This window comes from Acipenser ruthenus, chromosome 25 (genome assembly GCF_902713425.1).
Source record: "Acipenser ruthenus chromosome 25, fAciRut3.2 maternal haplotype, whole genome shotgun sequence".
In the NCBI taxonomy this organism is placed as follows: domain Eukaryota; kingdom Metazoa; phylum Chordata; class Actinopteri; order Acipenseriformes; family Acipenseridae; genus Acipenser; species Acipenser ruthenus.
In genome coordinates, this window is record NC_081213.1 from 24,473,459 (window position 1) to 24,486,220 (window position 12,762).

Genomic DNA, 12,762 nt, shown 5'->3' on the forward strand with positions numbered 1-12,762 from the left:
CATAGTACAGCCGGCATCATGACAAACTTCTGTACTCTACCTGTATGACCACCCTTGTAAAACTCTGTTTTACAAGGCTGGTCAATTCAGGTCAAAACTAATATTTTATTTCACAAAAGGTTTATTTAAGAAATGTAACTAGCAGAAAAGTCATTTTGGTGTAAACGGAACTGTAGCAAAAAAAAACTTGATGAACAAAGTTCAGTATGTTGTTGTCAAGGAAGAAAGCACAATTCTAGTAACCTAAAATAAAAGTAGACTAAGTTGATATGGTAAAGCAAAGAGTCTTGCAAGGTAAAACAAGTGTTCAAAGAAAACGTGAGCTTGTGAAATAGAAGCACTGTTGTTTGGCCAAGACATAAGCTAAATTAAAAATTCAGAGCTTAGAAATTGACGATAATGGTATGTGTGCAACTTTAGTGTCAAATTAGGGTCCAGTGTCGACTTCCATGTCTTCCGCATCTGTCTCGGGAGGGCACATTTCTTCTTGCGCCAATTCTGAAAGCACATAAAAATAAAAACACATCTCAATTATAAGCAATTATAAGCTGTGAATTTTTACTAAAATCACTGAATAAACTGCTAGGCAAAGGGAGTCGTTAGTGTAACATATCCGGTATACAATTTCAATGAAAAATCTAATCCTTTTCTTTTGGAAGTCGCTCACTTTCGCTCTCCATGAGCTGTGGGATTTTGCGGAAGGTGTCTCTGATTCCTGGGATGACCTGGTCGTGCAGGTGCAGCACTTCCAGGCAGTGCTCGCTGAAGTTCTTGTCTCTCTGGAAGAGATAGTGCAGCAGCAGCACCCCCTCCCTGAAGAGCTGGACACAAGGGCTGAGCCAGAAACACCCGCTCCTCTCCATACTTCTTTCATGCATTCTAATAGAAAGCCACTGCCGATGCAACATCACCACCAGAGTCTTGATAACCTGTCAAAATGAACCGAGAAAATACACTACATCCATTTACTAAACAATTAATGTATAGTCCGAAATGTGTACATTTATACTGAATGGAGCATTTACCAAAATGCTGTTAAAATATTGACTAGCTGTACGTGACACTTCCAGACTGATTTTGTTGCATAACCTTGCACATGGAGAAAATCGATCAATGAGAGCAGGTTAACTTTGCTTTGCATTTCCTATGCTAATGCCTACCTCACTATTGCACTGACAAGGAGAATCAACCAGAGCCCTCCAGTTGGCACACAGCTGGGTTAAGAACCTGACAACCTGTCATAATACAGCACAGACAAAATCATTATAAAACACAAAGGGATACTCGTTTCTGTACTGCAATGGTGCTCCTTATTTTGAAATGTTGGTTATACATGTAATTGAAGATTCTCCAAATAGAAAACACAACATACTCTTACAGGTTTTTGTTTCACCAGGTGTACCTGAAGATGATCGCAACATCAGCATGTGCAGAATAACAACAACAAAAAAAAACAGCTTTACCTCCAACTCTAGCTGAATCCAAAGTTCCTCAGTTGCCGATCTGTCAGGTCGGGAAGTGACATATTGGTATAGTGTGAGGAAGGGACAAACTTCTAAAAAAAAACAACAAAAGAAAAAAGAAGTTTATTGTATACATTTATATTCTTCTTTAATAGCGTATTTTACAGGTGAAGAAGTGCCCCATCCTTGTACTAATCCAGATATTAAAAGGAGGAGGAAAGCAGTCAAGCTTCTGCAATCCTACTAAGTGTAAATTAGCATGCAGGAGGGATCCCTTGGTGGAAATGACCTCACCTAAGTGAGAGCCGAGCTGAGCGGTCACATCTTTGTGGGTGGCTGTGAATGCCAGCAGTCTGACAGCGTGTTGAACAGCTGCACAGGAAGAGTCCGGGGACAAGCATCGCACCAGAGCCTGGCTGCTAAGGAAAACTTGGAACCTGAAACAAATACCACGCAGCTCAGAGCGGGGGCGCCAGCATGCGCAGAACAACCTTCAATAAGTACATTATTTCAATAATCAGGAGCCAAGAGTTTGATGTTTAACAAGTTGTTCCTCCCGTACCGCTGCGTGAACAACTCCTATCACTAAACACAGAGGCTAGATGTGATTTATTGATGCTGTGATAAGTGCAATTGGTTCAGGACAGATTTACCAGGGGCTGGCTTGTTAAAAGATAATTGTAGGACTTAAGTTCACAGTGCCATCAATCAGGCACTAAAATTAACATCCATTATAATACCTAATAACACAGATCTGGAGCGTGGTCACTGTATATTAAGGATCATTTAATTGTTACATTGTGAGATACAACTAAAGACTTGTTTTACAAGTCGTGGGACTGGGGCAGATAGAGGAGAAGAGGCACTCATTGAGAGGGTGACGCTAAAAAACAGTATGCCGAACTTTCTGGCTACAAGTTTAACCTAAAGGGGTTCATACTTTTGTCAAACTACATCAGCTAGACTACCGCCATTTATAATTATTTTGATTAAGACCATTCAAGAATTTTCCTTAATATAACACTAGTTCCTACTTAGCATCTCCTCTTTCTCTACAGATGATTTTTCATTTCCTTCACCGATTATAACTAGATTTAGTCTAGTCTAGTCTAGTCTAACTCAACACAGGACGATAATGAATTTGTTGTTTAACAATTATATCACAACCTCTTAAGGGAATGTGCTGGAAACATTTACCTTAGTAACTGTTCCTCAGGAGCACTCTCAGCCAGCATGTTCAAAGTCTTCCAACTGTGGATCAACACAGTGTCTCTGTGACGGGGAGTATTTGTGAAAGCTGGATCTGCGAGCTGCAGCAGCTTCTTCAACAGCGGGTGAAGGAGGTCCACAGTTTCCACTGGCTCGTTTGAAGTCTCATGAAGCCTGGCAGGCCCCGGCTTGTCATCGCTCGGACAAGCTGCTGTCAATTTGCCAACCCCTGCATCGCTTTCTTGAACCTCTTCCTTTGGCTGATGAGAAAGCAGAGCATGTACAACCTCCTTGCTCTGGGAAACTAAATGGTAAAGAACTGTCAGTGCTGTAACTGCAAATTCCTGAAGGCTGGACAAGGACTCTTCAGCACTGGAGCCAAGACTTCCTTCAGAAGAGGAGGGAGACGGTTGGCAACTTCTCAGTGGGCTTTTCCCAGAAATCTCCTTTGCTTGTAGTCCCCAGCAGTACATACCAATGTGATACTCCACTATAGGTAAAAGGTGCACTGCACTTGAGTGGCTTCTGAGTGTGCCAGGCTGTAGAGATTCTTCACCAGAGTCAGGAAGGTATTGGTCGAGAGCCAGCATGTTAAGTCCTGAGATGGCCAGACTCTGTGCTTGGCTGAAACCCTTGTGAGTTCTGTGGCTTGTTTTAGACTCTGTTGACCAACCACTGGAGCTCAACGATGAACCACTATTAAACACATTGGTACAAATGATAGCGATATATGTAAAGAGAGAACTATATATCAAGGGGTGCAATAACAGTATTGCTGAAGCGTGTAAAATTAAAGTGATTAATGTTAAGCAGGTGAACAAAGAAAGATTGCTGTACATATAACTATGCTTACGTGTTGAAGCAGCCGTGTTGAGACAAGGAGCCAGACAGAGCGTCCGGGCGGATGCTGAGTAGGTGACACAGACCTAGAGAGCCAGGACCCAGGGGATGCTGAAGCAGGAGGTTTAGTAGAATGGATCCTAAAGAAAACAAAAATACATTATTTTATTTTCTTTATGTCATAACAGATGAGAAACCATCCATGCGTGGCATGAGTGCATTTTGATTTTGAAAATGAAAACAAAACACATTTAAAATCAGACAATGCACAACATATTTTAAAGAAAGATACAAAAAAAGACTTAATACCTTTAGGATGCCTGTTGTGATCAGAAGAGTACAAACTTGTTGTGTCTGATATTTTTTCACCTAAATAGGAGAGAAAAATTAAAGCAAATCAGAACTAAGTACTGCACTCTTCACATTTTAATGATAAACACCAATGAAACAAACACATTGGAGATACAATTCATGCCATAATGAATTAAATAAATGCTAGTTCCATGTTTTTTTTTTTATATTATTGCAGACAGTCAAGGAAAATGTATATATTTTTTCTTGATAGCGAAGATTATTTTAACAATTAAGATGTTACAAAAAGGATTTCATGGTCATGCTTGGTTTATAACATGCTGGGTCTGAATTTCATCACACATACAAAGCATGTTTTTTTATCCAGGAGATTGATCTAGGGAAATACAGGAACTTGTCAGACCTCCTGAGACAGGTGGTCTTTAATGCTGAGTTTAATGCAATTTATTAACTAAGTGTACAGAACAATACCTTCCTTGGCAGAACAGCCCAGGTTGATCATCTGAACTTTTAATGGTGAGTGCTTCAAAGCCATTTCAGCACTGAAGGTCTCCTTGGTAAGGAATGAATTCCGAGTGGCCAAAGGAGAAGCAACGATATCCTGCTTCAACATCCCAGAAGAACTCTGCCTAGGGCTAAAAACACAAATGAATGTTTTTAATAAAAGAGGCATGAGAAGGTTGAACCCTCTTGATATTCCCCATCAGTACAAAATGAAACCCTGGCCCAATATACCATTCCTTTCCTTAGGCAGATGCTTTTGCAACACTGCCTACCTCATTTTTGAAACAGAAACGGCTGCAGATGTAGTCCCTCTTTCACAACTCTGGAGCTTGGTTTTCATCTCAGTCACCTCTGCTTCTTTAAAGTGCAGTTCGGACTGCAGGGATTGCACCTGCCAACCAACAAGGAAACAAGTTTTACAAATCTGGCTTCAACATACAAACAAGTTTATTATTTGTTAAGCAAGTGCAGCATGCATGTTTTATAACCTTTAGTTGAATTAATTGCCCTTATGTTTTTTTTTTTTTTTACTTTAAACTGTTTAGAAATGTGTAATAATTTAAAGGGGGGGAACCATGGTTTCGTCTACAAGTCTAGCAATTTCATACTTTATATTGAGAATAATTCTAATTTGGAATCAGTGTCTGTAATAAAGCATGTCCAAAGGCTATACTGTTTCCACCACTCTTACAGTGTAATGACACCGACATATAACAATGTTTTCTGCCCTTCTAGCCCTTCAAGGAAAGTGTCTGTCACTTGGTGTGCATGGTTGACCTTTTTCAATAATTCCTTTTCCTTGTCACTGTGAGCCTGGGCTTTCTCCTTCTCCTGATGGAGTTGAGCTTTCCTCTGCTGGTCCCGCTCCTGTTCTGTCTGTCGCAGGGAATCCCGCAGCACTTTGATTTCACCGGTCTTCAGCAGCAGCTTATCTTCCACTTCTTTTAACTGACCAAGTGTAAAGAAACAGAGAAAAACTATTAATATGAAATCTGAATTTTCTTGACCGCTTCAAGGAAAACTATACACCCACAGAACTTGGCCAGTAACAACAACAGGACATATGGGGGTGGGGGGATAGTATTTACATTTTTTATGGTTATAAATTATAGTTTCTTGCTTTTCAAAAAAGAACACAAATAATGAGAACAATATAAATTAAATTCTATTAATACTGAAATTGCAATTTTCTACCTTTCTCTTTAGTTCTGAGTGGTGTGTTTCAAGAATCTCATAGCCAAACTGGTCTGTCTCTTTCCTTGACGTACTGCCATTCCCTGTGAAGAAGATCACAAACGGTCAGTTTACACACTCCGTTCAGAACATCGGAGACCTATATAATTCTTCAGCTAAGTTTCCAGTGCTACTGCCCAAGTTATGAAATCCAGCACCTGTGCTAATATGTTGACTGTTGCCCAGTGTAAAAGTGGCTCTGGCATTTGGTTTGCTCTGCACACCGGCATCTGGGACCACTGAACCCTCATCCCTGAATGCCTGGGAAGCGAGAATGTCAATTTCCTCCAAGTCATCTTGTGTGAAGTCATCGTCACCCACAAAGGCATCAGCTGCTGGCTCCATTCTGCCATCAGGCCCTTTGTGGCGCTTGTTTGGTGGGAAGCTGGTACCATGGTCTCCTGCAGGACCTTGGAAAGAGGAGGAGAAGGAAGAGGAGGCAGAGAATCCTGAAGCTCCAGCTTGAAAGCTTTTTTTCTTCCCATAAGGGTTTGTGGACATCCTGGTAACAAAAAACTAGAAAAAAAAGAGGGGAGACAAACATACATTACAAACAGGGCAAGATAGACAGCATAATCTTATTTAATGCATACTTCACAACATCTCCCCACCCCAAAAATGTGACTTTTAACTACAGAACCTCAAAATACAGTATTTTAAAATACCATTGATGGGCAAAGGTTCCCAATATTTATGTCCCAGTATTGTCAATTTGGAACTAATGTAAATGTATTATTCCACATATCTAAAGAAAATAAATAGGCATTTCTGAAAATCAAATGCTGCCTCTGGAAAATAACTTTCATAATGAGTTCACACAAATTTAGTTGTGGCACATTAACCAGGACATGCATCTATTTATATAAAGATTCTATAATTGCATTGCCATTGAATTTATCCGATCAAAATACAAATAGAATTGTAAATTCGTCAAAAAGTAAAAAATAAATAAAAAAATAATAATAAACTTAGGTACTTAAAACCGTTTTTGGAAATGTTATCGTTGTAAATGTAACTCCTGAACAATAGCAACATAATCAATTAAACTTGCTTAAAACTTATAATATTCAAATGTTCTCCTACATGCAAAACAGAGAAATAATTTCTGTAACACCGAGTTTACTTCAAGACGGGCAACTATTAAAATTACGTCAAGTGACTTTATTTTGGAAAGGGGGCGCTCTATAACACGAAAGACCATGGTCGGCACGAGTTTCTGAATCCATCATTAGGAGGTACTGTATACCGGTAACTTTGCACGACTTTGATTTAGGGGCCGCGTACTGTCAGAAAAAACAGCTTTGGAACAATAACGAAAAGCAGCCAGCCTTTATCGAAACATTAAGCATGAATTGTTGAAACATCTAAGACTAATATTGTTTCTGAAAAGTGTATTTTTCTTCTAAATAATTAAACCGTACAAAATACTAACCTGATTTGTAAAAAGATGATGAGTGAATTACGTCCCACTTGTGTTAACTATATTCAGACTTTCTGCATGGGATTATTGTTCATACACTGAAACAATATTTATATTATTTTTAAATTCCGTGTGACAAGCCAGACTAAAGGTAAAGCCAGTGATCTGCAGCAACCAACCAAAACAAATGCCCAGTACAGTAGCAGGATCGAATCACTTCACAGCTTCTAACACAGAACTGAATAAGCAGGCATTCCATTGGAGCATAGGTACAACTGGGCGGGCCAAGTATATATCTACGGCACATAAAATAGGACAAATCTCTTATGAATTAGAAAATAAAGACAAGTCGCAAATGGTTGAGAGAGTATAGTTGATATAGTCCATGTAAGACTGCTAATTCTATGAGCTTTGCAGAACGTTGGATTCCACGTTACATGTAGGCGCTGAAAACTAGCGTACAAGTTGCATCGCATTGATGTCTTTAAATGCTAATGACCCATCAGTTTGAAATGCATCTGCAATACATACATTCAAGAGTAAATACTTTGCAAACTGATTCAAACATAGCACTTAAAATGCAAATGAGCCCACCCCGATAGACACTACACCTTATAGACTTACTAAAAGACCAAATGGAAACATTATTTCATATGAACTTGGATGCATTCAAAAGAAAGAATGGGAAAACTCCACTTGTTGGCTTCAAGACCCGGTAATCTTCAATCTTGTACTTAAGAAAACTGAATTTGGTGCTAATTCAGTTCTGCGAAGCCAACCAGTAGTGTATTCCTGGAAGTTTATTATTATTATTATTATTATTATTATTATTATTATTTATTAAAAGCAGCTTGTAAAGTTTAAACTCTTAAAACTACTACCTGTTCATGAATAGATCCTGCTCTATCACGATAAACATGTATTTACACCGTCTCTGTTCAGCCCCAAGATCATTGTGCACCTTCTATAACCTGCCTGCTTGTACTTTATTTCATACAATGCAATTGGTTAAAGAAGAGAAATATGTTTTGCCAGAATTCCATAAAAAAAAGGGTAGACACTGTTTTAATAGATATAATCCTCCTTGCAGTCGCTAGATCAAGAAGGTAGTTCTCAATGATGGCAAAAACAATCAGCTTTTAAATATTAAACAGGTAGCCTTTTCAGTACAGTCCATTCTTATTTACACAACAGATACACCCATAATACAAGTGTTTAAAATTACCATAACAAATTAGGTCTTTCTTTGTGAGTCATGGGCTGTACTATATTTTCACCCTTAATTGGTTTATTTTAATTCAGTATCCTTCCACATTTCTTGAAAGATATCTCATTTTATTGGTTTAAAAAAAAAACAAGCTACGTTTGTAATACAGATTCGACATATATTTAACCGCTTTTTTAAAAACAGATAAACAACTGTACACATAACCCCTAAATCATGTACATTATTATTTAATTTTCCTACAACAGCTTTAGAAACCCGTGTTGTGGATACACTATTGGGCTGCAGTGCTGTTTGCGTACGCGCCAGCTGGTAAATTAAGCATTGTGACGCCACGGAAAACGGCACAATTCGATTGGTTGCTGGGGGCTGTGACGCGCAGGAATGTTTACCAGCTGAGTGAGAGAGATTGTTTGAAGCCTTATGAGAGTGAGGAGGTTACCCCGAGCTTTGCTGTTGACGTGTGGAGAGAAACTCTCCGTATTAAATCAAAATTCATTCTTTAAAATTTGAACTTGATCATTAAATTTCAAGTCTCCTTCAAAAAAAAAAGTCTGTACATTCCGTTGTTATGTGATTTAGCTTCTTAGGAAGCTTTTGGGGTACCGTTTTGTCGCTTTGTTTGGACAAAGGGAAAAAAAAGTCGCTTGGCCTTGCTTGTTAATTCTTGAGGGTTCAAAGAAAAGCACACACATTACTGATCTCTTGATAATAGTTGCCATTCCAAACTGATTTTTTTTTTGTAAATGTCAATTCGATCTGAAAAGGCGGATAATATATTTTTTTGATTTTCAACGGCTGATGAGAAATACAGATTACCTTCTCGATAAAATGAAGACGGAGATCTCTACTGCTGTGGGGTTTATTACTAGGTTGTTGAGGACAACTGGGCTCCTCTCCGACGAACGACTCCAACAGTTTAGTCAGTCTCTCGAAACAGCTTTGGGAGGTAAGAAAACAAAAACACACATTTTTATACATTCAGCGATATGGAGAGGTGAGTGACTTCTACGGAAGCGCGTCGGATTTCATTTGTCAGTCGACTGTTTTCCAGTGCATACACATAAGCCGTGAATGTTTTCTGCAGCATTAAGGGTGTTCAACGCGATTTGTTTATTTCTGAAGTGCTTTTAAATTTTACGTTGATATATTTTTAACGGTTTTATGTATTTGTTGTCCACAGAACACTACCAGCATCACTGGTTCCCACAGGCTCCGTGCAGGGGTTCGGGATACCGATGCATAAGGATCAACCACAAAATGGATCCCTTGATAGGAAAAGCAGCCTGCGCCATCGGACTCAACCGCCAGCAACTTTTCTCTCTTTTACCCAGTGAACTTACTCTTTGGGTCGACCCATTTGAGGTTTCCTACCGAATAGGTGAAGATGGATCAATTTGTGTCCTTTACGAGTCAGTACCGCCAACGGCGATGAACGGGAACGCATTGGATAGGATCAGCTGTAAGGGGGAATTGAGAATCGGAAGGTCGGACTCTTCCAAAGCCTTCAACATGATGACAGTTTCGAGCTAACCATTTTACTTACAATACTGTTATTGTACAGTTCTGTATGTATTTTGCCCTTATTTGATAATGTAGTAATTGTTGTTCCCCTTTTCTTTAGACATTAAAGATTTTAGTAGTACTGCCAACATTTTGTTTGTTGTGGCCAAGGACTATTGTATAAAGGCGGTCTTTTGGCTGCATTGTAACTTTCCTGGATTGTATATTATAAATTACATGTACAGTCATGTGGTAAAATGTGTTTTACAGATTTATATTTTAAAAACATTCTTGGCTATTTGTAATAAAATGACCAAATTTGAATTGTATTCACAGCTGTAGTATTTTGTTTCCTGCATTACTTGGGTATTGGTACTGCAAGAAATGTTTACCTCAAAACACTAACACCTACTAATAGGTATATTTATCAAATTCATATTTAATCCTACTATATACTACATATGGGAATTGAAAAGAGCTCTTAGTGTAGTTTGACAGAGGCGTTTCATTTAAACAGTGATTTATTTTGCATGTTAATTTTGCCTTGATTAATTGTTAACATTATAATAACATTTGTAGATTTGTTTAAAATGATTTATAACCTTTTTAAATGTATTTTCCTGCAGAATATAGTCACAACTGAACATCACGGGAAGGTAAATTACATTAACAAAACAAATTCAGGTGCATTGTATAAACAGTTGGCAGAGAAACCTGGAAACCACATCCAATATACACACCGTGCAAATCTTAGGAACTTCTCTAATTCTTGAATTTCATATCATTGATGTGTGTGCTGCATATCAGTAGCGTACCTCATACCAGAACAGAACTAAAAAAAAAAAACATTCTAGTCGTATTTTTGGAAAAAATAAAATAAAAATGTTAGTTTCAATTAAAAACTGCCACAGGACACAGAGGTAGAGCATATCTTGCTATCTGGTTTTGTCTACTGGCCTCAGATGGTATAAAACACCTCAAAAGCACAGTAAGTGTAAAAGTAAAGTATCAAATATAGTCTGAAGTGATGTTAATTGAAAACTTAGGGGAAAAAAGATAGGAAGGGGCTTTTCAGAGTAGAAGCTGAAATATCAGGCAGGTAATACAGAAATTATAAAGGCAGACAGTTAATCAATTCAGTTTCCTTTCAGATTGAATGAAAGGAAATGGGAGGATTTCCTGCTGTGAGGTGCATAAGGCAGAAACAGCAGTGATCCAAAAAGGATTGGCTTTATAAACCATGAAGTGCTATCGGACAGATGGACGCAGGTGGGGGAAGTAAGAGAGGACAGGAAGTCAGGGGTGTGCAAACAGTAACCTGGAGCTGCTAGGTTATATAATCACCCTGGGTTGTCAAATCCCATTAGAAACAAATATTTGTGTCACAGTTGGAAGGGAATAGACCACCATTGTGACCAGAATTAGGGAAGCATGCCCAGGACATTTGTCCAGGACCCAGTCTTCCAGAGGGACCCATTAAATTGACACTGAAATATAGGTCATAGAGCTGTTAGTAAAGCTCAGAAGGCAGTAATTCCAGGCTTCAATAGAAAAGGTTTGGAGAAGAAGTGGGTTTTCACCCCTTGATTAATGCATCAGTGCGGGATGTTATGCCTGTCATCCCGTTTTCCCTTGCCCTTGCTATTCTCTCATTTTTTTTGAAAGGTCAGGATGTCGTCCTACATAAACACAGTTATTACTATTGGGTGGTACTGCTTGTTGCACATCTGTTGACGGAGATTATTGTGGGATATCACAATAACAGGAATCTGACATCACACTGCATACAACCTGAGTGTAAGGCTTAGGTGGGACCTTATTAACTGTAACACCAGTACTAGAATCAGACTTGTTGCAGGTCTTTTTTTAAAACTGTGACAAAAAGGTTGACATCAACCTCTGAGGATGACGATGTGCTAACAGTAACAGATGTTTTGCTTCTCACACCTTCAATGCTCCTGCTCCAAACCAGGCAAACCAGTTCATCAGTCATGAAAAACCTTGCTAACGCCAGCTCCTTCCTCTCAAACCTACTGGTGTACTCCATGCATGGGTTCTACATACCTGTTATTATCGTTACGCCACAATTTCCTTCCACACCCATTAGGGACCTCTGCAGCAGAGAACATGCCTTTCCAATAAAAACCTTTAAAGCTCAAGGCGATTCATGATTCAGACTGAAGCTGTGCAGTTCTGACTCAGAGACACAAGAACAGTCCTGTGCATTACCACTCATTAAAGTGTGGATTTTTAAACGGGTGTTTTGATTAACGAATTAAAGAAATCAACAGTAGAAAAGCTTAACAAACATCAAATTATTTTAGGAATTAAAAATGTTAACATATGTTTCGTGTATCGGACCAACAGAATATGTTCTAACGTTGTATTTTTCCTATCAGGAATTTGCAGATGCCGTATCAAAAATAACTTTTATTATTATATACAGTATATTTGTGTATTTAAAGTTCTTTCATGTGTCCACAAGAGGGAGTTACCACATTAGAGACAACCTCTTTGGGTTGGGTTTGCACACGGAAGCAAGAGGAACGTTTTATGTGATGTGTAAAACATAAAAATATTTTTGGCCATGGCCAAAAAATACCTAAAAGCTTAGATAAAATGCGATTCCGTTTGTGCATTAAGTATATTTTTACGTTCACCAGTGTAAAGAATGGTAAATCATTAACCAGTCGTTATTTGTCCAAAGTTTTGCAGAATTCAGCCTTGATTTGAAATGTGTCACTAATGTATTTCTAACCACATATTTGAGATTAAAATACCAGGTTTAGAAATTCTAGAAATGGTATTACTGGGACAAATAAATAAATAAAAATAAAACGTGATTCCATGTGATTAAAGGAATTTGAATTACCGACATGCTGGGGCGAATTTATTTCATTTTTGTGGTGATAGTGCTTTCTCTTTATTAGCTGACAGATCTAGTGTGAGCTTGCCCAGTAGGGCAAAGTAACACATACGTTACTTCTAAAAATTCTTTAAAATGCCAATTGTGCCAAATTGTGGTTTTGTGATGTGAAGTCTGCTGAGGATAA

General features: G+C 38.4%; 2 protein-coding genes across 3 annotated transcripts; one reads left to right on the plus strand and one right to left on the minus strand.

The window, feature by feature from the left end:
- Positions 1-50: 50 nt before the first annotated feature.
- LOC117414026 (ATR-interacting protein) lies at positions 51-7,246 on the minus strand. 2 transcript variants are annotated; one of them, XM_034023625.3, is made up of 14 exons: positions 6,994-7,246; positions 5,720-6,077; positions 5,523-5,605; positions 5,106-5,276; positions 4,601-4,719; positions 4,296-4,459; positions 3,822-3,881; positions 3,526-3,652; positions 2,661-3,368; positions 1,758-1,900; positions 1,464-1,555; positions 1,161-1,235; positions 668-929; positions 51-498 (listed from the first exon to the last, which is right to left on the minus strand). In XM_034023625.3, exons 2-14 carry the CDS (start codon positions 6,060-6,062, stop codon positions 428-430), a joined length of 2,418 nt encoding a protein of 805 aa, XP_033879516.3. In that variant the 5' UTR covers positions 6,063-6,077; positions 6,994-7,246; the 3' UTR covers positions 51-427. The 2 variants fall into 2 exon arrangements, with proteins under 2 accessions (XP_033879516.3, XP_058855752.1); XM_058999769.1 differs by lacking the exon at positions 6,994-7,246 and adding an exon at positions 6,645-6,698.
- Positions 7,247-8,601: 1,355 nt separating this feature from the next.
- LOC131701578 (protein BTG1-like) lies at positions 8,602-10,038 on the plus strand. The gene is made up of 2 exons (XM_059000313.1): positions 8,602-9,155; positions 9,390-10,038. The coding sequence occupies exons 1-2, from the start codon at positions 9,008-9,010 to the stop codon at positions 9,737-9,739; spliced, it is 498 nt and encodes a 165-aa protein (XP_058856296.1). The 5' UTR covers positions 8,602-9,007; the 3' UTR covers positions 9,740-10,038.
- Positions 10,039-12,762: the final 2,724 nt, after the last annotated feature.

Bases quoted from the DNA above. Each gene is read 5' to 3' on its own strand.
- LOC117414026 (XM_034023625.3), bottom strand. From the start codon at position 6,062: ATGTCCACAAACCCTTATGGGAAGAAAAAAAGCTTTCAAGCTGGAGCT. The intron at 5,277-5,522 runs GTAGAAAATTGC...ACACTTGGTCAG, and splicing joins ACTCAGAACTAAAGAGAAAG to TTAAAAGAAGTGGAAGATAA. The intron at 3,653-3,821 runs GTATTAAGTCTT...TGTTTTCTTTAG, and splicing joins TCACAACAGGCATCCTAAAG to GATCCATTCTACTAAACCTC.
- LOC131701578 (XM_059000313.1), top strand. From the start codon at position 9,008: ATGAGAAATACAGATTACCTTCTCGATAAAATGAAGACGGAGATCTCT. The intron at 9,156-9,389 runs GTAAGAAAACAA...TGTTGTCCACAG, and splicing joins TCTCGAAACAGCTTTGGGAG to AACACTACCAGCATCACTGG.